The 24,190-nt window shown below is 39.7% G+C and overlaps 1 protein-coding gene across 1 annotated transcript; it reads left to right on the top strand.

The window, feature by feature from the left end:
* Positions 1-9,083: 9,083 nt before the first annotated feature.
* Positions 9,084-23,491, top strand: meis2b (Meis homeobox 2b). Its single transcript, XM_027000812.2, has 13 exons — positions 9,084-9,182; positions 9,339-9,583; positions 10,012-10,153; positions 10,385-10,435; positions 10,863-10,913; positions 11,034-11,180; positions 13,108-13,222; positions 17,817-17,953; positions 20,950-21,026; positions 22,119-22,177; positions 22,262-22,351; positions 22,522-22,597; positions 23,453-23,491. The coding sequence occupies exons 1-12, from the start codon at positions 9,165-9,167 to the stop codon at positions 22,578-22,580; spliced, it is 1,191 nt and encodes a 396-aa protein (XP_026856613.1). The 5' UTR covers positions 9,084-9,164; the 3' UTR covers positions 22,581-22,597; positions 23,453-23,491.
* Positions 23,492-24,190: the final 699 nt, after the last annotated feature.

The raw sequence follows: 24,190 nt of genomic DNA, 5'->3' as shown, positions 1-24,190 counted from the left end.
AAGGTCACTCTCAATAGAACTATCAAAACAGAAGCTGTAGAAAAATAGAGGACACAGAGAGTATGGTAACCTGAGCTATAGGTTCTGAGATATGTGTTTTTTAAATGCTTAATTTTTGTAATGTTATGGTTTTGTGTCATTTTATTTGCTGTCATTTAGATCTATTTGAATATGTGCACATACATCCACCTGCACTAGTCATTAACCATCTCTTATTAACTGAAATGAGGAACTAAGGGAGGGGAGTCATGTTTGTATTTATGTTAACTAGCATAATCTTCTTCTCTGGTTAGTTCATTTCAGAATGGTGGTGGCAGTAGAATCAGCAGAGAAGCCCAGGTGTCTCTGTTCTCAGCTACTTCCTTCAGCTATTTCTGAGGGATCCTCAAGCATTCCCAAGCCAACCGGGAGATGTAATCCCTCCAGCAGGTCCCGGGTCTACCCTAAGGCCTCCTCCCAGTATACCTCTGGTGGAAGGCCAGAGGAGGCATCCTTATCAGATGACCGAACCACCTCAGCTGGCTCTTCTCAAGAGAGAGAAGCAGGGGCTCTACTCTGAGCTTCTCACAGAGCTTATCATGGAGAGTGAACCCTGCTACCCAGCAGATAAATATGTTTGTGTCTGCTTGAAATCTGCTTATTTCAGCTGCTTGTATCCTTGATCTGGTTATGTTGTTCATTACCCAGAGTTTATGACTATAGGTGTGGGTGGGGACAAAGACTGATAAATTCAGAGCTTTACTTTATACACTATATTGCCAAAAGTATTTGCTCACCCATCCAAATCATCGAATTCAAGTATTCCAATCACTTCCGTGGCCACAGGTATATAAAACCAAGCACCTAGGCATGCAGACTGCTTTTACAAACATTTGTGAAAGAATGGGACACTCTCAGGAGCTCACTAAATTCCAGCATGGTACCGTGATTGGATGCCACCTGTGCAACAAGTCCAGTTGTGAAATTTCCTCACTACTAAATATTCCACAGTCAACTGTCAGTGGTATTTTATCAAAGTGGAAGCAATTGGGAACAACAGAAACTCATTCATAAAGTCGTAGGCCACTTGACAGAGCAGGGTCAGCAGATTCTGAGGCTAGGTGTAAAGCGTAGGTGTCAAGTTAGATGGAGGGGGGATTATGGTGTGGCATTGTTTTTCAGGAGTTGAGCTCAGTCCCTTAGTTCCAGGGAAAGGAACTGTTAATGCTTCAGCATACCAAGGGATTTTGGACAATTTCATGCTCCCAGTTTTGCGGGAACAGTTTGGGGATGGCCTCTTCCTGTTCCAATATGACTATGCACCAGCGCACAAAGCAAGGTCCATAAAGACTTGGATGAGTGTTTGATATAGAAGACTGGCCTGCACAGAGTCCTGACCTCAACCCAACAAAACACTGCTGGGATGAATTAGAGCGGAGACTGCAAGCCAGGCCTTCCAACATCAGTGTCTGACCTCACAAATGCGCTTCTGAAAGAATGGTCAAAAATTCCCATAAGCACACTCCTAAACCTTGTGGAAAGCCTTGACAGAAGAGTTGAAGCTGTTGTAGCTGCAAAGAGTGGGCCAACATGATATTAAATTGTAAATAAATCTACAATACACATCCTAAACACTAGAGGACACTATACTTCATTATTTGTACTAGACGTGCCTAACCCTGCTCCAGAACATCTTCCTTCCTGTATAGTTTATTTCCAACCATTAGATAGCACACCTAAATCAGCTAAAGAATATGATCATCTTCTTAAATTCCCATGCGTGTTAGACTACTTTGGGACCCAGTGGGACCTGCAGGGTTTGGTAGCCCTGATCCACATGTTACTGATGTTATCTATCTATCTGAGGATCCTCACACAAACTACATTATCCTCAATTCATTGCTTTTCTATATTATGCTAATTTTTTTTTTTCTTTATTACAACACAGCTGAGCCTGGAATTGGAGAGCTACAGTCATGAAACTGTCTTGTGTTTTGTTTTTGGGACTGATCCATCTCCATGGTAACATTGATAAACTAAACATACAATGTCAGATCTATTCCTTTGCCCTCTATTGCCTTGTCTGAATCAGAATCATGCTTTATTGGCCAAATATGCTCGGTCATACAAGGAATTTGTTCTTGGTTACAGTAGCTCACCATGCACAGTTATGAGCTACTGTAACCAAGACCTAAATGATAAGTTTCTCTGAATAAGGAAATGTATACAAAATTATGAAACATTGGAGGAACATAATTTATCTTCCCCTACTGTGATCTGCTCTTAAAAAGTATGCCAGAATGACAAAGCTAGTCTCAAATCAACATAACTACAGAAATGCAGAAAACATCCTCCAAAATTTCCCCAATTGGCCACTAGATAGCACAATATGCTTGACTTACAAAGCACATTATATTAATCTGAAAGCAGGTTCCCCTATCCAGCTGGTCATGTGTTTCATTCACAAATTTGAGATCTTGCTCATATCAGTGGAAGAAATTAATTACTGCCTAAAGGCCTGGCATTTAATGAAGGCAAAACATCAAAATTAACCTTTTGCAAGGAGCCATTTCCTAAAGAGATGAATGTCCTAAAGTCATATGCTGTCAGTTAAGGATTTATCCATTTAACAAATTTAATTATATGATATTTGACAGTGTGACCCTTGTATAGTTTCATATATAAAAATGACTTTCACTGAGTGTCTTGAAATTAATAATAATATGACACTTATAAATGTAACTTATAGTTTGTTATTATAGAGGTTGAGTATGGTTGAGTGGATGGCTGACCATTAATCATTATAAATCATTTAATTATTTTATTAAGTATTATGGTTTATATTTAGTGCTGCAACATCAACATCTTCAATTTGTCTAAAGAAAACCCAAGTGCTAACCAAAACCAGCTGATATACACATATAAAATATAAAAAACATAATATATACATATAAAATTTTGGAAAAGTAAAACAAGAGTTTAGGGCAAAAGTATAAGAATTTAGGGTATGTGTACGTGTTGCAATCTGTATTACAATATTTACAACTTTCAATAATTTAGCCATTTAAAAAATAACAAATAATTCCAAATATGTCCTTCCAGATTCTGAGGGGGAAATTCTGTAATATTCTTATCTTGTACATGGATTAAAAGATATTAAACTTCCATCTCTGTGATGCAATTATGAATTCCATTAAAAATTCATTGGAAACACAGTGATAACTAAATGGCAAATATGATACAGAGGCTCTGAAAATCGTAAATAAAAAGGTGCGTTACTGAACATATGTGTTTTGTAGCTCATTCAATATGGCTCTGTTCAGGGTTCAAAGATAATCAGATCAGTTTTAAGTCTTGCTATAGTCTAGACCATGTCTGATCATCAGTCATTGGTCTAATCAGTCTGCAGAAGTGAAATGTTGCTCCTCGGCTCCACTCAAACCACAGTACCATGCACAGTGTATCTGCCCAGTGTTTACTCTGGAACTCCTTATCAAATACCATGAGGGTTCTAATAATGATATAACACCTCTGCCACCGTGTGTAACAGAATAGTGAGAACATAGCAGCACAGCAGTGCAGGGTGACATAACTTTAAGTTATGCAAACCAAAGAGTAGTTCACCATTTGTTGTTTTGTCTAAGCGCCTTCCTCTACTGACTGTGCATTGTTCCTCGTCCTCTTTCAGAAACAGATGAATGGGCATGGAGAATGACAGACATATTCCACCGCTCTACTTATAACACTTTTGATTACATTTGACTGCAACTTTGATTACATTGGATTGCAATTGGTTATAAAGTCTGTGCATCTTACATTTGATTTACACTGAGATAAAATATTACTTTTATTAATAAAAAAATGAAGTGCAGCTGTTTGAACAGAAAAAAAACATAGATAGAAAAACAACTTTCTTAGATTATACCATCTATGTATTTTATTGATCTTTTAAACTTATACAAATAACTTTCAAGTTTATATTTGATATATCTACTTTAATACTTTAACACATTTTAATACTTGTGTTTTACATTTTACAGAGTAATAAGAATTAAAGAGTAACATTAGATTACTACTACTTTTACTCAAGTAGAGGGTTTGTGTATTTCCCCCCAACCCTGTTAGTAACAAGCTGGTCATTTTGGTAGGAAAATATATAATAAATATATTTATATATAATAAAAAATATTTGGCTACAAAAGTTTTTACCACAGTGGAAAGAAGATATAACCACCAAGAAACCACTTGTGTGGAAAAAAAACAGTTTTCTATCTATCTATCTATCTATCTATCTATCTATCTATCTATCTATCTATCTATCTATCTATCTATCTATCTCTACAGTAATATATGTGATTACAGCATTTTCACTGTTTTTGCAGTAATTTTCTCAGTTTTGTTTATTTTGTAGCTGCGATCACCAATTCAGGAATAATCTGATGTCTTTAAGAGCACTTATATATTAAAAATAATTCAGAACATCACATTTTAATATGTGGTGTGCATGTTTAAGTGTGTGTGTTTAACATATTTGCGTGTGTGTGTGTGTGTGTGTGTGTGTGTGTGTGTGTGTGTGTGTGCTGACTGAACACCATGCATTTTAATGCATTTCACCGTGTGAGTGCTAAAGGGTGATTAATGTCTTCATTTTCCATTATTAAAGATCAGAGCATGGCTGCACACCACAGATACAACACACATCGTAAATCTTAGCAAAATGAACAGTCAAATAATCGCTCATCGGAAATGAAATCTCCACACATTAATACTGCCGTCCAGACACACACACACTCATCACTCTCATCTTTTTGGTCTGATCTCACTCTATTCAGCACAATGACAAGGTAATTATTACACAGAATTGTAGAGTGCCTTATTGCAGCTCCTGTCCTTGGCTTGCATGATCGATGATTCCCTACAAGAGAGAGAAGTGCCTCAGACTGTCCAAACGGAGTCAGGTTTGTTCTACTGTGCTCCAGGGTAAGTGTGTTAGGCCTGAAGAGGAAGGGGTAATTTCTTTAGGTTTAACAAATATACAAAACCAACATCGAAAAGAAGTGAGAAAGAGAGGTGCAGAAACAAATAGAAAGAGAAAGAAAGGGAGGGAGAGAAAAAAAGAGAAAAACACACAAATGATCTTTAGAGAGAACCATACCATTTTGGCCATATTTAAAACTTAAGGCAGACAGCAGGGGCTGGGCTTAATAACCTGACTAGCATCATGTATGGAATGTATTAGAGCAGTGATGGATAGAGGAGATGGCTTTCATTAGCACCCTAATTTATCACAGATCAGGACTCTGAGTAATGATAGCAATGCTCTCTCTCCCCCTCACACTGTTTCTCTCTATTTTTCCCCTTCAGCTTACTCTTCTACACTATGTTACACTTTTAGTGCCATATAAACTAAAAACATTCACTAAAATGTGAATGTTTATGTGAATATCTTTGTGATAGAGTATTGTTAGTTTAGTGTCAGACTGGAGCTTTCCCTCTATCCTCCAGGTCACAAACAAAGTGCAGAAAAATATCATGTTCCAGCAGGAACAAAATATAAATGGTATAAAATTATAAAGACTTGAAATCCTGAGTTGGAAGTTAACCATAAAATAGTAACAGTACAGACAATAGACATATTGTTCTCTTTAAATTATACAAGGATGGACAAACCTGCATTTATATTGTTGGTTAACATAAAATTTTGGTTTCTGTCACTACTTTAGTGTTAAACTTTAACTCAGTATTCACTCTGGTTATAATTTTACCCTATTTTATGTTTACATGCTTATGTGATACAGAGACAGCATCTTTAGAATTTTCATATAATGTACATTCAGAAATAGTGACTTCCTTTGTGTTCAAAACAATTATGTAAAAGTAAAAGCAGGTTTTTGTCTAAATTTTGACCGCATATCCTCCAGTTATTCTGTTAGTAATATTTGTAGCTGGAGTGGTGTTAGAGTGGATATCTGTCACACATATGGATGATTTTTCTTTAGGATAAGGTTTCTGTAGGCAAACCTGAACAAGGCCATTTGGGGGTGAAACTGTCAGATGTGTACTATAAGTCACTCAGCAAGAATACACTCTCATGCTCCTTAAACACATCACAATACACAGCCTGCAGAGGAGGGTTCACTCCTGCTCTCGCTCTGTCTCCCAGGAAGTATGTAACTGAATATACATTGATACTGTGGTGTATGTATATGTATAAGTATGGATTGTTCCAAACTCACACACCCAGTGCTGATCCTGCTCAGACAAGGCATAGTCTTCTTGCACACCTTTGCACATACACACACACACACACACACACACACACACACACACACACACATGCTACAATGTGTCCTGCCAACAACGCTGTTTGTCATTCATCAGCTTTGTGGTGAGAGTCTGGAGATGATATGAAGGCAAGCATGCATATGTGGATGGGTGCATGTGTGCACACACACCCATGCACCCACACCCATGCACACACATACATTCATACGCATATAAACATAACACTAAAAGAGAAGGGGTGACAGAAAGGTGGGGGCTTTTTTGCCTGTCCTGACATTGTTAATGATTCTCAGAAAGGGGAGGCAGAGGATGATGTCTGACAGTGCTACAGCTAGACCCGAACCATGATGTGTGTGTGTGTGTGTGTGTGTGTGTGTGTGTGTGTGTGTGTGTGTGTGTGTGTGTGTGTGTGTGTGTGTGTGTGTATGTGTGTGTATGTGTGTGTGTGCCTGCGTGTGCATGTGCATGTGCGAGTGTGTGTTTGTGAGTGTGTGTGTGGGACTGAGGGGGCCAAGACTGATGCTGGGGAGTCCTGGTTGTGTGTTTGAGGATGCACAGCCCAGAATGTGGCAATTTATTACATTGTGAGACAGCTGGGATGACACGGAGAATCAGCTGGTATTCAGATCACCAGGCAAAAATGGAAGGGGGAAAAAGAGCAAGAGAGGGGGACAGAGAAGAGAGAGAGAGAAAGAGAGAGAGAGGAGGAGGAGTATCAGGAAATATTGTGAACTGGAACAATGTAGCCTCAGGCATGGTGTATGCTTTGCCTACATCAAAATTGTTAGTGCATTATATTTTAAATATATACCCTCAATAATTCAGCAGTTGTGAATTTAAAAGGGCTATATGTGATTGCAGATGAGAGTGATGAGAGGAGAGAGGAGTAAAGCTCAGTTTCAACCTCAGAATAAGTAAAAAATCTGCCAGTTTCCAGTTTGCTCCCCTGGCCAAGCCGTGCTGCAAGAAGATCTGCATCATTATTATTATTATTATTATTATTATTATTATTATTATTATTATTATTATTATTATTATTATTATTATTTGAAATACCTTGAATATGTCACTAGGTGGCGTCGAGGATAAACCAGGTTGGAAAGTGTATACAAACATTCCGATGGATACTGAAGTATCTGAGGAGTGTCACTTCTCCAAAAATTAATAAATTTAAACGCGTCACAGATATCGTTTCAGGTCAATGCTGTGGATTTATGATGGATTATGAACACTACCGGTATAAAGACACTACCCAAATGCGACCTATCGCGTACTCTTATAAATTACGGATCTCATTATATACCCATTATAGACAAAGACTTTAGTCCTTGTGTGTGTGTTTGTGTTTGTATTTGTGTGTGTGTGTGTGTGTGTGTGTGTGTGTGTGTGTGTGTGTGTGTGTGTGTGTGTGTGTGTGTGTTTACTATCGATAGGCTAAATATTTGCATGCGAGGCCAATGAAATGATGTTTGAAGCTTAAATAGAAGTAATTGTTTAATTGTCTTGATAGGAGTATATTTTGGAAGGCAAGGTCCCCTATATGTGTCACGATTGTATTAACTAAAGGATTTAAAAGACTATGGGCCATTTAGCTAAAATGATATGTTACTGTGAACCTTTACATTTTGCACATTCTCTCTGCTATATTTTGCCTTATTATCTTAAAATATTGCGATTAAATAAGAAACAGCTAAACTCATATAAAGATATGCCCGTGAGACGTATATCGGACATTTATTCTGGACAACCTATATGACAGTTTCTCTTCTAGAATTAAAAAAATATATATATTTTGGTTCAAGGCTTGTAAATGGAAGAATCGTTCATCGCTCTTCTATTGTCATCTATAAGCGATAATGGGTAAATAAGAACTGATACGAAATAAATTAGATTTGAAAAAGCAAGCGATTCTTGATGCATTTTGTACATGAAAAAGAAAACCAAAGTACAAAATAATCTTGTTAGTTGCATTGCCTTTTTAAAATAATAAATGCAAATAATTTGAATAAATAGATTGGGTTTCTTTTTGCATATGTGGAAATGGATTCGTTTTATTTCAAAAGGCAGGTTTCATCATTATTTGAATAAGGTTATATTACAGATTGGATCATAGTGGTCTGGTATTATACATCAAACAAGATCCTCAACGAATGCATAACGTCGTATAATTCAGTGCGTAAATTCAATTTTAGCGCTTTTAGAAAGAATCCCTCCACCCACGACGTCAAAATGTAACACATTGTGGTGCGTCATTTGTGTGTGCATCCAACGTAAACACTCGTTTGACTAGTCTTAGTCCCTGCGCTCTTTCCATCTAAGATTCTCTCCCCTTATGCGCGAGTGGCAACACCCCCCGCGCTTTCCCGGGCTCAGTCATCGTCCACTCACGCCGACTAGGATACATTCAGTCTGCCACGTACTTATCAACGCTTCTCCATTCCGTGTAAGGGATGTAAATGGTGATCACGAGAAGAATTGGATACATTTCGTCTTGTTTTTTATTTGACACTGTGTTCAGACTAACGCAGGAGCTATCAAAAAAATGAGAAGCTTTCGGATTTCAGAAGTCATCTTACTTGAAGATACCTGGAACAGGACAATCTTACAAGACTGACCGATAGATAAACGGATGCATATTACTCCTAACCAGCTGTATGTGGGTTTTATTTGTAAAACAGTACACGTTTATTTGACTATTTGAAATTTTATTTCAAAATTGTACAGTTAAACGGAGCTATCCAAAACTCAAGTTATGCTTTATCAGATGTACGGATTACGACACCGATCACTTAAATCGGATACTCAAAGGAATTGAACTATTGAAACTACATCCGCGTTAACTCCGAACACAAGTGGCACTTCCCATTATCCGCACATCTGTACATGACCAGAACCTGCACATGCTGATGGCGCAAAGGGTGAGCGGCATTCAGTACCTGCTTTTATAAACACACTTCATGAAGTCAATTTAATCCCTCAGGCATTAGTTGTAGTTCATACCTTTATTGTCCTGGTGCTCTGTTTTTTAACTTTTAACTGAAGGCTGTAATAGCCCCTGTTCTTCCCTGGTGTAGTACGAAGACTTAGCCCACTACGGTGGCGGAATGGACGGTGTTGGGGTTCCGGCATCGATGTATGGAGACCCGCATGCTCCTCGGCCTTTGCCGCAAGTCCATCACTTGAACCACGGGCCACCTCCCCATACTAACCAGCACTACGGGGCCCATGCGCCACCCAGTCTCGTGCCCAGCCTCGTACCCAGCGGCATGGGCTCTGCTGTCAGTGATGTCCTTAAGAGAGATAAAGACCAGATTTACGGGTACGTTTAAAATGAATACGCTCCAACACTCTTCCAGTATCGTAAAAAATTGTTTGGATTTAATTTTTTAACCATTTTTGTTATATTACAAATAACAATATTACAGACATTTGGATATTAATATTAGTAAACAGATGACGGTCCCATGCGCTTTGCTGAACTTTTGCTGGTTTTTATATAAGGCCAGTCCTGTTGTAGGATTTGCAATATTTGCAATGTAATAATTATAAATACATTTACGTATAGCATTATTTTTAACCTTCTTCCGTAATGTAGGTTGCAAAAACCAAAAAAAAAACCCCACAGAGTTCGGAATCAACAGGCCTATGTCCGCGTTGTTAAGTTGCAGGAGCACTGTATGATTGAGATGATGTTTGAGGAAATGAGCGATAATAGTCAGAAGATGTTTATGGGTTCGCTGATTTTAGGCACCCACTATTTCCTTTGCTGGCGCTGGTTTTCGAGAAATGCGAGCTGGCCACATGCACGCCCAGAGAGCCTGGGGTCGCAGGCGGCGACGTCTGCTCTTCCGATTCCTTCAACGAGGACATTGCTGTCTTTGCCAAGCAGGTCGCCGTCAAACAGTTAATCATGTAACAAAGACGATAATACAATTTATCGATCTGTTTAATTAGTTAACTTGCCAGTTTTCGAGAATTTTATCTAGTTTTGAATTATTTGTTGATTATTGTTTTTGATTATTATTATTTTGATGTGTTTGTTCAAAAAAGAAACTAGAATTTATAATAAAGTCAAATGTATATCTGTACAGGATACCAATAACGTTTTGTCTTGGTTTAGATACGGGCAGAGAAACCATTATTTTCATCAAATCCAGAACTGGACAACTTGGTAAGTATAAAACTGAACTAAACCGCTCTTGTCTGTCCATCATAAAGTAATTCTAATACTAGCGTTGCTAGTATGAACTGTTATGAGAAATAGAGTGGTGATGAGATTTTCGACAAGGCCGCATACATTGCCTGGAGACGCGTGCGTTGGGACACACTCAGAACCAAGAGGGCGAAGGGAAAATCGGGCGCGAGATTTTCTCTTTTCTGAGACACCAGCCCGCCAAAAAAAAATCTGTTTTCTGGCTGAGTTCTATTCCTCGGGCTGTTGTCTTCGAGATGTTATTTTTAGTTTGTTTATCGAAACATATATTGTTTATATGATTTACATTCAACTTTCAATTACCAGTTTATTTTCTGTATTTAGTTTTTTTTCCCCCAAGTTTAATCTCACACTTTCTTTTTTTCTTTCTTTCTTTTTTAACCAGATGATTCAGGCAATACAAGTATTACGATTTCATCTTTTGGAACTGGAAAAGGTATATTTTGGATGTATAATCTGATTTATCTCCAGTCCTATATAAAATAAAATAAAATTGATCAAATCAATTTAAAATTATCATTTTTATAATTTACGTCAATGTGGTATTTGTACTCAGGTGCACGAGCTATGTGATAACTTTTGCCATCGGTACATTAGTTGCCTGAAAGGGAAAATGCCCATTGATCTTGTAATTGAAGATCGGGAAGGATGCAAGTCTGACTACGACGACCTCTCTGGATCGTCGACAAATCTTGCAGATCACGTGAGTTTTATTAGCCTTTTACGTGGTGATAAAACCATATGTTCATCTATATATCGGAAAATTCCGTGGCATGCAGTGTTGTCTTCTGAACGTTCGGTGAAATTTACTCGTGGCAAGTTTATATTTACAGCCAAATCAGTCAAGCCCCACTGACATCTTTGCACAGGCACAAAAAATAAATAAACACGCTGCCAAATGATCAAAATCTATAATTTTCTTTATTCCAAGGTTTATTTTTAGAATACAAACTGTTCACAGTCTAAATGTTTCACTTTGGTAATAGGTGGTCATTATATTGTTTCATATATGCCTGTGTATTTTGAAAGCTTTTGTCAGATTCAAAGAAATTCCTAGCCATAGAGCTTATCTCCAAGAATGATGAAAATGATGGTGGTGGTGGTAGTGGTGGTAATGATGATGATGATGATGATGATGATGGTGATGAAGTGCAGGTTCTAGACGTGGTGGTAGGTAGGGTCAGGCTGTGGGCCTTTTGCTCTGTAGTCTACCCCTCTGTTAGCCCTAATGATCAGTGTTAAATTTGCATGTGAATGTTCCATTGTCTTTGAACTGATTGGATTATTATTGTCATTGGGGAGGGGGGTCTTTGTGACCTAGAAACCCATGGTGTGGGGTTCAGAGGAGAGATTAATTTTTGCTACTGCTCCTAACCCCCCCCTTACACTTCCTACAACGCCCCCCCCCCCCAATTTCCTCTTCACAAACACGCACACACTCACATACATACACTCATACACACACAGACATGCAAACACTAATGCACATACGCATAGACACACAGACACACACACACGCACAGCAGCAACATCACCTCTTACTGCCCCAATGTATTACCCTCTTCCTTCAGTCATATAAGCAGAGGAAAAGACAGACAACTTTGAAGACTTGTACTTAGATTATTAAGTGAGATATTCTGACTCAAAAAAGCTAAAACAGTAGCAGACTTAATCTGTGGCCACTCTCCATAGGATCACAAATTATAGTCCTGCCACTAAATGAGGTTACTCTGGATAAACTACAGTGAGGAGATATTTACAGCTGCTTTACTAATCTATATGAAACTTGATTAATTATATGCGCAGACAATTAATATGTGCAGACAATAAATAATGCTTCTCATCCTTATGATACTAAGGCTCAACACTTTTAATTATGATGGCTTTTATGTAACTATGTTAATTATGTAATAAAAGGACAGTGGCCCTTTGAACAACTACGTATCCCACCGCACCACATACACACATGCACATACACGCGCACAGACAAACAATAACCTCTGTGCATCCTAATGAGTAAACAGTGAAGAGTCTTATTCACACAGCTTTATTGTTCACTGGGCTTTTTCTAGGCCTGTTTAGAGCACTCTATCTGATCACCATCAGGCAAACAGCTGACGCTAAGAACATGAAGAGGCCAGACTGGCATTTGTGCTCAGGCTGAGCTGTTTGAGTGCTTCTGCCTGAGCTCTGAATATAAAGGGGCTGCTCTGGTCACTGGCATGCATTCCCTTCTGACAGCAACATGACAGCTACCTGAGGAACTTCTGACAGCAACTATACAGCTACCTGAAGAACTTTCCTAATCACATTTCTTGCTCTTGTACTCCTGCTCCAATTCTTCTGCTTTGATTGGTTCTAGGTTTGGAATTGTGTTTGTTTGCAGTAGTTTTATTCATCCAACAGAGGAAATATCTGAATAGGCAGAATGGTAACTTACATTATTTTGAGGTTTTCATTGAAAATGGACTTTCAGTACATGCAGTAACATCATTATTTATTGTACCATCCTGGCTGGCATTGATTTTGTGATTCGGTTCTAGCAGTTCTACTACTAATGTCTGACAGTTCTGCTAATATTTTGTTGTTCTTCTCTCCTTGGTATTGACACCAAACTGGAATGTAACCAGAATCCAGCTTCCTGGAGAGATTTAGATGATGCCCACTCCACTCCCTCGGTAGGCACCCCAGGGCCATCCAGTGGGGGCCATGCGTCTCAGAGCGGAGACAACAGCAGCGAACTCGGTAGGAACCCTGAAGACCTCATTCTATAAGCAAGTCATTCTTATAAGGCTCTGCTCACCTTGGGTTAACCATCATTAGGGTGAGTTAATTTCTTTCGTAATCCACTGACCATTGTTGGTTCTTTGAGAATTGCTCCCAGTTTGGGTGGTATACTGAACAATAGAGCAGCTAATTAGTGTTAGTCAACAATCAGCCCAAATATTCACATGAAAACACAAAAGAAAAGTACAATGTTGACATGTTAAAACCTTAGCTTGACTTTTTTTTGGTAAAAATCAGATGAATGTAGATCCCATGGAGTTTTGACCCAGATGGTTTGGGTGTTTTGATGTGATTTGGTGGCACAAATATATGCATCTGAGCACCTGTCTTTCATGTCTGCTTTGGAATTAATGGATTTAATGGATTTTTATGTTTTTCTGGTTGGTTGCCTGTATGGGTTTCACTCTAACATAAATTGTTCTAATGTTTTTAAAGTGCATTTCCCAGTGCTACTGTGTTATTTATTTGTTGGCTTGCCAGTTTTAGGCTTATTCCCAAAATGAACTAGAACAGACTGAGATGCGCTATTGGCATATATTCAGTGATCTATTCAGGGATTTACTGGCTGAAGTCTAAAATACTATTTTTAGCGTATATATTTCACCAGTACATGTTGAGGCTTGCTTGAGGAAATGTGTTTATGGCTTGTTTTATTATTGTGTGTAGCTAATGGTGTCAGGAAGAATAGCCTTTAAAACCTTCTTTGCCCCTGAGCCCATCAGGCATCAGTGGGTTGGCTACTGAGAAGAAGAATGGAAGGATACTTTGCAAGACAAGAGGAACTCAAAAAGGATGAAAGGAACCCCAACCACACCGATCTGTCTTTATCTTCTGCTTACAATACCAGAAAACACAATACCAGAAAGTACAACAGAAAAAATTCTTCAGCTAACATTACCTCTACATGGAACTCCACATACCTCAGATTTTACACTTAAACAGTGATATGCTAGGCATGGCAGCAATGCTACGGTGCTTTACGGTGTGTGTTTGTGTGTGCTTGTGTCTGTGTGTGTGTGTGTGTGTGTGTGTGAGAGAGAGAGAGAGAGAGAGAGAGAGAGAGAGAGAGAGAGAGAGAGAGAGAGAGAAAGAGAGAGAGAGAGAGAGAGAGAGAGAGAGAGAGAGAGAGAGAAAGAGAGAGAGAGAGAGAGAGGCACTGGTACAGACAAAACAGATCAGGAAAAAGAGAATTGTGGGGAAGGGGAAGGGGAAGAGCATGGGGTGTTGGATTTTTTTTCCCACCATGCTTTGTTAAAACAACAGCAGGGGACATCCAAGGTCTGTGGCCTTCTGACCCTGCAGAGAATGTTTTGAAGTATGGCGTGAAAGATGGAGGGAGTGAGGGTGCGAGTCACGGCATTAGCCAGGAGCCACGGCACAGGAGCACAGGGACAAGAACATCAGAGGCATGCTGTAAGGCCTACCTGCTGCTCTCACGGCGCCCTATTACTTGCCCGCTTTATCATGCAAAAAATGGGCAAAGTAAACACTCTTTACCCTGAGAAAAGACTAAGGGTCAAAGAACAGTCACTGCTGCCCATGTTCATGGGGTAGTGGACCCCTGCCAGTCTCAGTAGCTCTCAGTGTTCCTCCTCCATCAGCTGTGTCATCCTGCAAGTGCTGCTTGTAAGCACAACCTCCTGGCTGCACATGGACAGGAGTTGGCAATGGTTTCTCTTAATGTAGCTTTATCCTGCGGGAGCCCTGGGGGGCTGGAGTGTGCAGCCTGGAGGGCTGGAGTGTGCAGCCTGGAGGGCTGGAATGGGGTTGGGACTGTAAATCCATGGTTATCTGAGTCTCCTTTGCCTCAAGTGTTCTCTTCTGGGACCAACAATATACCCTCCATACTGTACCCCCTCTGTGTGACGTCACTGGTGAGGGAATGAGGAGTGCAAGGGGAGGAGGGGAATTCATACAAGACAATCCCAAACATTGAAAGCTTGCAGGGATGGCAGGCCCGAGAATGTCCATCACAAAGGACAAATCTAAACAAAAGGATGCAGAAAGAAATTCCAGGCCTCTGTGGTCTCTGTGCCCCTCAGTGACAGCAGAAGCTGTAGGAAGAGGAGGTTTGGATCTTAATTTTTAAACACAGCAGGATACTCACCACTGTTCAGGTAATCAATACCTAGTGATCATTAGATTCATCTACCAAATAATGCTGTAAAATATTGTCTAAACCATGTGTATCTCAATACATAATTTTACTGATTTTTTTTCTTCTCATAGCTCCCAGGCCTGCTAGCATCACAGCCACCTGGGAACAATAACCTGAACTGTCAAGAGAATATAATCAATATGCTTTAAGGGAAAACGATTAGTGAGGAAAAAATAATCTGCATTCGCCCCACTCAGTCAGTCAGGGCTGTGCTAAGTCAGGGCTGTGCTCAATAATTATCCAGGCTGTTGCGCTGGGGAGTGTGAATCATGGCTAGCATTAAGAAGTACAGCTAATGATAGATTGAGGTCGTGACAAGCTCATTAGGCAAGCAAACAGGATTTATTCTGTGATGCATGCAGGGTGGTGCTTATCAGCCCCCACTAGTGCCACTGCCCTTTGTTTTCAGGACACCAATCCATCTCCATCCATCTCTCATCTTTATGTCTGCTAAAGACTGCGATAACCTTAGATCATGCTTGCTCTTGGTTGGCAAATTTTTTTTACAAAAACTCACAACACCAATTCACATTCTCTCACATCGTGAGCACAAGAAGGTGAGCACAGTGGAGAATGGGAGAGCAAGCGGGGAGCCACTTCTCTGTATCTTAAGGTGCTGTGTTGTCTCCAGATGCCTTGAGGGCATAATGCAGCCTTCCCCGCAGCTGCAGTGGTCCCCCCTCTGTGCCGCGCGTGCTGACCACGGGCCGGCGGGCTGGGCAGAGCTCTCTGACACTCGAGCCTTTAAACCCAGCACTGTCACACAGGCTGCACAGAGCCAGTTGCCAGGGAACAGTCAGAAGCGATTAGCGTTAGTGGGGATCTGCCCCGCGGCCTTCCCTTTCTGGAGCAGCAGGGGAAAACGAGGGTAGGGGGCAGAGGGAGTCTTCCTCAGACGTAATGAGGTTCTTTCATTCTCTAGCCTTTATTCTTTGTTTCTTTTATCTTTAATTTTCTTTATTTTTTCTTTTTTTCTCTTTATGTCTTATACATTTGCATTGTATTTGCTTTCTTGCTCTCTTCATGTCTACTTCTTTTTTGTTTTTAAAATTTCTTTTCTTATTTGTGTTACAGTAAAAGCTATCGCTTGATGTATTAAAAATGCAAAAATAGTTTTAAAAAAATCAATAATTTAATGAACCTAAGCCACTGTTGCGAGAGTCAATAACAGAAATATTGATTATTCTCATTTTTCCCATAGACCATGGTGTTCTAAGAGAAACTCATGAATCACTGTACATTACTGTAGTCTGACTGAAATGTAATTTTACAGATGTTTAGGTGAAGAATTTCTAATGCCAATGAACAAACAAAAACTTTTCTGTAACAAGTCTTAGACTCTTTTCCTGCACTTGCATAATGTTATCAGTCAGGCCTCTGTCCACCCACCATGTGTCCGACAATCTGAATGTCATTATTCATTAGCTAAAATATTTATGCATGAATATGGAACATATAGGCTGCTTTGATTGATGCATCCCTAAAAACAAGGAGACACGGCAGGGCGAGTCTTAAGAAAAGTCGGGTTCCTGTCCCGCCTCGGGGGAGGAGTCCCTTAGATACATTATTCACATACCCTCCAGGCAGGCTTTCAAGGCATCTCTGCCCTCGGGCCAAGAAAAATAAGCATGACTGTTAAAAGTGAATCATCTCTGCTGATACACAACTAATGGAGGAAGGCTAGAGGGAGTGAAGGAAAGAGCAAAAGAAGAGAGGTAGAGTGGAAGAAAAAGTGAGAGAAAGAAATACGCAAAGGGGGAAAGAGAGACATGGTGAAGTGCCGTACCTGTAAATAATGCCTCAGACTCCAAGATCAGGGCTAAGCTATGAGGGATTTAATGACTGATCTAAAAAAAATAATCAAAATGACCAGTTAAACACTGCTTGGACTATATGATGAAAAGTAAGGGTTTAGCAATGCATCTCTAAATTCATAATCAAATCAACTGGACTCTAGGGACTAAGTATGCCGGGTTTATATACATTACCTTACCCAAACACAAATTAGGTTCTGGAGCCCAATAAACTAACCATCAACTTCTGAGCACTCGTTGACATGTCTGTTATTTACTCATTACCCATGAGTAATGAGGACATTTACATATCTTCATTACCTACGTGCTTATTTACATGTCCTCAAAGGGAGAGGATGAGAGAGAACAAGAAAAAGAAAACAATGTCTCAGCATTGTTGATTTCTGTGCAAGTTTTCTTGTTTGAACAGTCTTTGAGTTTTATATGCTTGCTAAAATGAACATTATGTAATGGTGAATACTCTCTCTCTCTCTCTCTCTCTCTCTCTCTCTCTCTCTCTCTCATCTCTCTCTCTCTCTCTCTCTCTCTCTCTCTCTCTCGCTCTCTCTCTCTCTCTCCATTTCTGTCTTTCATTTTGGAGATGGCCTAGAGAACAACTTAGCATCTCCTGGTACAGGTGATGAGGATGATCCTGATAAGAAACGCCAGAAGAAGAGAGGGATTTTTCCCAAGGTGGCAACAAACATTATGCGTGCATGGCTGTTCCAGCACCTCACGGTAGGTGGAGCACAACTAGCATCAGCCACTGATAATTCACTTACAATATCTATCAGCAGATAGCTAGTGGTAACCTTTTGCTAAATTGATCTTATAATACCATGCTAGATATTGTTGTTAGTTTTAAATCTCATTAGATTCCTTGCTTTTCTTTCTGCTAACACAGCAGCTCACAAATTACTCCAGTTTTAAGATATTGCTAAATGCTAAGAATGCTAAATGCTAAGAAAATTTTATAGAGGTCTTGTTTTACTTTAATATTAATCAATTGTGTTTGTGTACTGAAAGCTAAACAAAATTGTTTGGGGGAAGGTGTTGTTTATTCCAAAATTAATGAAAAATTAACTGTCAGGATTACATTATAATGCTTAAATAACAGTGAATAATAACACAGCTGCTTTCTATACTGTAATCTACATTGTTAAAGAATAAGACCTGGCCTTAGAAACATTGTGTTCTATATGCCTTCAGTTTAAAATGTATTTTTAAAAGAATGAAAAAAGTAATATATAGCCAAATGCATCCAAGAAAATAGTAGTTCAATCATAGTAGTTCAATCTTTTACAAGATCATAGCAAATAGTCATGAGAAATTAGGCTTATATTAATCAAAATTGAGCACAAAAACACCTCTGCATAATCTTGCCTTTGCAACTTAAAATTAATCTCTAACTGCAAATTAGCCAACTTCACTGTGCAACAGCAAGAATATACCATTGGCTAAATTTATGTTTGAGACCATTCTGGTGATAGCTAAACAAAGGTCACAATCGTTACTCTAATGTCACCACTTCCATTTGTTTCAGTCATCACTGAAAAGATCAAGAAAATTGTTTCTTTGCAACATGACAAAAGAAACTTGGTCAATTTACTCAGTTAATGTTAAGCAGTTATTGGGCTTTGTAATTCAACTCTTCACTCACAGTTATCAAACAGCAGTGGGGTGGATGGGCATGATGTAATTTCAGAGACACCCAGATTGGAATGTGTTAACATTTTCTGCCATCTTGGTAGAACACATATTTTGTTGTGTATTCGGGGAGAAGTATTCTGAGATTAATTTTTGTGTCATTTTCAGAGGCTGCCTTCTGTTTGTTACATCCAGATCAGCAACATGCAAATAAAAAATATAAAATAAGAGGGAAATCATTTTCAAAAGAATTTTGAGAGGGGGTTCTGCAGATCACCTAACACCTCTGGTTCTGTGACTTTGCTGCTATAATTGAAATATCTAATGCCACAGGTTCATACGGAGCTGGCAGGGAAGCTTCTTCAAGTACGCAACAGTGGACAATCCTTGCTGAACTGTTCAGACCTATGCCTGAGAAGTGTACAGCCTAGCAGGGCTGAGAGAGTCAGCTCTCTCTAACAATCTGTTTGCTTTTCCTTTGTCTTGTTCCTTTTGTTTTATTCTTTAGTTGTTTTCTCTGATTCTAAATAAGATTTAATCTCTTTCCATAGTATAACGTTTTACAGATTAAATAAAGCGTAATGGAATTATTCCCTCTCTACTCACCTGCACCTTTTCAAACTAATTTGTTAAGGAGGGGGTTTCCCATTGCAGGATGTGCTACCTCTCAAAAAGGTTTGTGTGTGAGGGGGAACTTAGGCCTGTGAAAGGTCTCCAGTGCAACACCCTGCTGCTCGTGCATTCATCCGCCTCTAACGGAGAATAAAAAAGAGCTGTGTTACGTTTTGTCTAGCTCCACTTCACACATGGGGCTGTGAGCTTTGGATGTAGAGGAACTCTTTACATATGGCATTATCTTACATCTTCTGTGACCTATACACGATAAAGGACCCTCTCAAGACTCAAGACAAAATCAACAGAGTACAGAGCAAACTGTTGTAACTGGTATGCTGGTATGCAAACTGTTATAACTGGTATGCTCAGTGGGGACAAGATGGTAGCCTATTCTTTGACATGTAAATGAGAAACAGGGGGATTCTCTCTTTAAACCAGGGTAAATAATGCATATATGACAGTGTATCCTAAAAAAGGTGAGCAGAGGAACAGAGGAGTATAGTCCCTGTGGAAGTGCCTGTTTGGTGCATGCCTCACAAAAAGGATTTTTGCACATCACTGAGTTGATATCTGTGCATATGTGTGTGTAAACATGAGTATGCCTATGCAGGTATACAAATGTGTGTGTGTGTGTGTGTGTGTGTGTGTGTGTGTGTGTGTGTGTGTGTGTACATATACTGGGTTGCTAAAACAGGTGAAACATGCAGTCATAGGTGGATCATGCAGAGTTTTTCTGTGTTTAAGAGTGAACCCCTATATTAGAAAAACCAATGATGGAGAGAAAGAGAAAGAGAAAGAGAGCATAACTTATCCTTTACCAGCTTCCAAAAAACATTGCTTAATGGGATGATGATACCAAAATGGGCACACAGACACAAGCACACACACACACACTCTCAAGCTCTCTGCACTCTCAGCCTGCCATCTGCTGCCCTGCTGTCATTCTCACAGGCTCAGAAGTAGGGACCAACAGGGGCCAGCTGGGGCCAAAACCCATTCACACTCTCACAAAGCCTTTTGTTGTGTCCCTTTCAAATCCACATGGTCATTTGTCAAGTAGCGTTAAGTAATGTCATATAATGTCACACAATACCATACGTTGTGGAGCAAGGGGTCTTACGGACAACACTGTGTGTATGACAGTGGAACGAAGTAACACAGAATGATATCATTTCCTGAGAGTTATTTGCCTGTTGAGTAAAGGTCTAGTTGGGGGTAGTGAACTACCTGCATCTGTTAATGTTGAATGTTCTTCCTAAAGGTAGTTTTGATGTCTTTGGCCTGATATTCACCAAAATCACCAGCAAGAATACTGATAATACTGACTAACTATATGAAGAAATCTGAAAATTGTTTCTATTTTATGTTTCTATTTTATGTTATGTTCTATGTTTCTATTTTAAATCTCTACTGTTTATGTATGTACTAACGTACTAAAACGTACTAACATAAAAATCTCTGTCTCTCTGCAGCATCCATACCCTTCAGAAGAGCAGAAGAAACAGCTAGCTCAAGACACAGGCCTTACTATCTTACAAGTGAATAACTGGTGAGCTACCACTGATCTATGACTGCTCTCTCTTTAGACTTACCTTCGGTTGGAAATAAAGACAGTGGGAGATCGTCTGGTCAGAAACCATTTATTAATGTAATAATGCTCTTATCAGATGGCAATAAAAATGTGAACAGGCAGGCATGATGATGGGCTGTAGCTTTGAATAGTTTGGAATCAGAGGCAAGAAATTGAGCAGAACAAATATAACATACTGGGACTCATTTGAAGATGGCTTTTTAAGTCCTCATTAAAAACCTCATTGGCTGCTCTATACTCGGAAAAAGTATTCTGGAAAGATTATTGGCCTATCTTAGACTTTAGGAGGGAGCTGTATGAAGTCTGAAAAAGTCAGTATTTGGGGAATTACAGTAGCTCATCTGTAACAATCAGCCTGGAATTGTTTAGTGAATCACTATTATATGGGCATTTATGAGATTCTACATTAACATGAACTGGCACACCATTGGGGGTGGGGGTGGGGAGAGTTGGGGGGGGCAACTGTATGTGTATTAAATTGCATTACTGCTCATGTGTTTCCCTAGTGCAAAAATACTATTGTCTAGCTTTTTGTTATGAATAACTGACATGTATAAGCATGTGATAAACAGTTTATATAACTCCCACTGGCTACAGAACCACAGACACACCCATGAATTATTTTTGCCGCCTGGAATTGTTTACTTGATGGAACATTATATTTCTGAGAGTGAAAGTGTTTGGTGAAGCAATTCTTAAAACCTTGGAGGGCAAATAAATTGCCCTAGAGATTAGGTTCATTTGTATTTGAATAATGGGTACCTTATAGATGATATATTGTATTATTGCTATTTCATCTTAATTTTCATATTTGCACAAATTAATAATTAAAATGAACCCCATGAAAGCTAAAAGAAATTGCAGTGAGTTAGAATGCAATTTTAGGCTGTGTTAATTAGAAATTAGGTCACGATTTTAATCCCCTCTCTTTCTATATGAGTGAATCAGCCTTATCAAGGAACTTTGTGTTCCTGGTACTTTTTACAAATGAAGGTCATATTATATTCTTCTTATTAAATTAAAAGTTTTGTTTGTTTTCATTCCTGCAAGGTTTATCAATGCCCGGCGAAGGATTGTGCAGCCCATGATCGACCAGTCAAACCGAGCAGGTAATCCTCACTTTCAGTATCACACACCTCTGAACTAGACAGTCTGTGATGTCACATTTTACATGCTCTCACTTTACTGTTTAGTGAGCCAAGGAACTGCTTACAGCCCTGATGGGCAGCCAATGGGAGGTTTTGTTCTGGACAGCCAGCAGCACATGGGCCTCCGACCTGCAGGTGTGTGAAACTACAACAGGTTCAAAAACAACACTGAGCAACACTGCTGTGTTAGGATATTTGTTTTACCCTATTTACTCCATTTATGCCTTCTACCTGTGTAGTAGCTGTATTAAAGAGGTTGGAAGGGCCTGGTGGTGCTGAGTTAGTTTGTTTGTTTTCTTTGGCAGGTCCAATGGGGGGCATGGGCATGAACATGGGGATGGATGGCCAGTGGCACTACATGTAACCTTCCACACAGACATGGTAGGTGCCTGGCACTCCTCTCCTCCATCCTGCTGCTCCTCTCCCACTCTCCTTGGCTGGAAAATCTGATTAGGGAATGGGTCTGATATTTGTCCTGCTCCTCCTGTTGCCCCATTGCCAATGCTCTCCATGCTGCTGTCACTGACACTCCACAAATCAAGATGTATAGGGGGCCGCAGGCAGTGGGCAGGGCACGCTTTATTTAATACCCACACTCTGGCAGCCAATGAGCCGCACTCTAATGACACTTACCTTGATTAATAGAGCTCTTTATATGGAAATAAGTGCCACGTCCCAAGCCCCGGCCACAGTGGGGCAATCATAACCCCACAGCCCCTCTCCCCCCAGGAACAGCCCCCAGTGTGATCTAATGGAGAGCGGTGAGAGAGGATGCACGCACACCCCTGGAAACACACACACACACATTCAGTTGAGTCTGCTATGCTATCTTGACATAGGTAAATGCAAACTAAATAATTTTCACACTATTTAATTGGGCTATTTTTTGTAATTGAATGATCAGAGCTTCAATCAAAGGGATGTTTTTCCATTCTTAATCTTGTCTGCAGCAACAACATATGCTGATCGGGGCAGTAATGAGACTGCTACGTTAACAGTCTTTTTTTATGGTAATCCAGATATCTACATGTGGCACAGATATGTGTTTATGTGCACACAGAGTGCAGATGTGTTTATGAATTACTAGATAGAACAATATGTTCAAACCACAGAATTATACACAATACAAAACCTCAGTGTTTAATTAATACAAAATACAACAAAAATGTTGAGTGTTAAACTCACAGTACCAGATTTCTCCTTATCACTCTTATCACTCTTCCATTTTTCCCTCAGGTCATAATGCCAGCCCTATGGGGACTCTCCAGCACTAGCCATACAGTGTTTGAGACCAACATGCAGTATCATCTTCATCAGATCACACACACACACACACACACACACACACACACACACACACACACACACACACACACACGTACACGCACACAGACACACACACGCAAACACACACACATGCCCCTCACACACTATACTCTGCCTGATGATCTGTGGAATTCACAGACCCAATTGCCCTCTTGCACTGGCGACGACCTGCCCTGGAGAAGTTTCAAGATCTTGATATCCAAATGGAACTGTCTGGTGAGCCTAGAGTGCTCACTGCAAAAGGACTTCTGAAAGGCAGGAGCCAAAACTTGTTTGTTTGTAATGGGAGTTCTTTTTTTATTTATTTATTTGCTTTTTTAGCATGAGGACAAGAACATTTGGACACTTTTCTGAAGTGTCCCAAACTCAGACACAATTACTTGCATATTACAGTTCTATGCACAGATACACACACACACACACACACACACACACAAAAGTGCACACTCACATACACCAAGACTAATTCATACTCAGAAAGTCATTGTTTTCCGTGGTGTCATTTGGGGAAGATACTGGTTTAGAATGCAATGGAAAGTGTTCTGGTTAGCCATGCTTCTCTTTAACATGCCCCATCAGTGTTTGACTTTTTTTTTTGTTTTGTTAGATTTTAGAGGGATTGTTCTGCCTCATATCCATGGTGCAGTT

This window comes from Electrophorus electricus, chromosome 3 (genome assembly GCF_013358815.1).
Source record: "Electrophorus electricus isolate fEleEle1 chromosome 3, fEleEle1.pri, whole genome shotgun sequence".
NCBI lineage: Eukaryota > Metazoa > Chordata > Actinopteri > Gymnotiformes > Gymnotidae > Electrophorus > Electrophorus electricus.
The sequence above is the reverse complement of the archived record's forward strand: the minus strand, read 5'-3'. Positions and strand labels throughout refer to the sequence as shown.

What these genes read in the sequence shown, in the direction of transcription:
- meis2b (XM_027000812.2), top strand. An exon ending in GATAAAGACCAGATTTACGG is followed by an intron (nt 9,584 to 10,011) that starts GTACGTTTAAAA and finishes CGCTGATTTTAG; the next exon opens with GCACCCACTATTTCCTTTGC. An exon ending in ATCTTACAAGTGAATAACTG is followed by an intron (nt 21,027 to 22,118) that starts GTGAGCTACCAC and finishes CATTCCTGCAAG; the next exon opens with GTTTATCAATGCCCGGCGAA.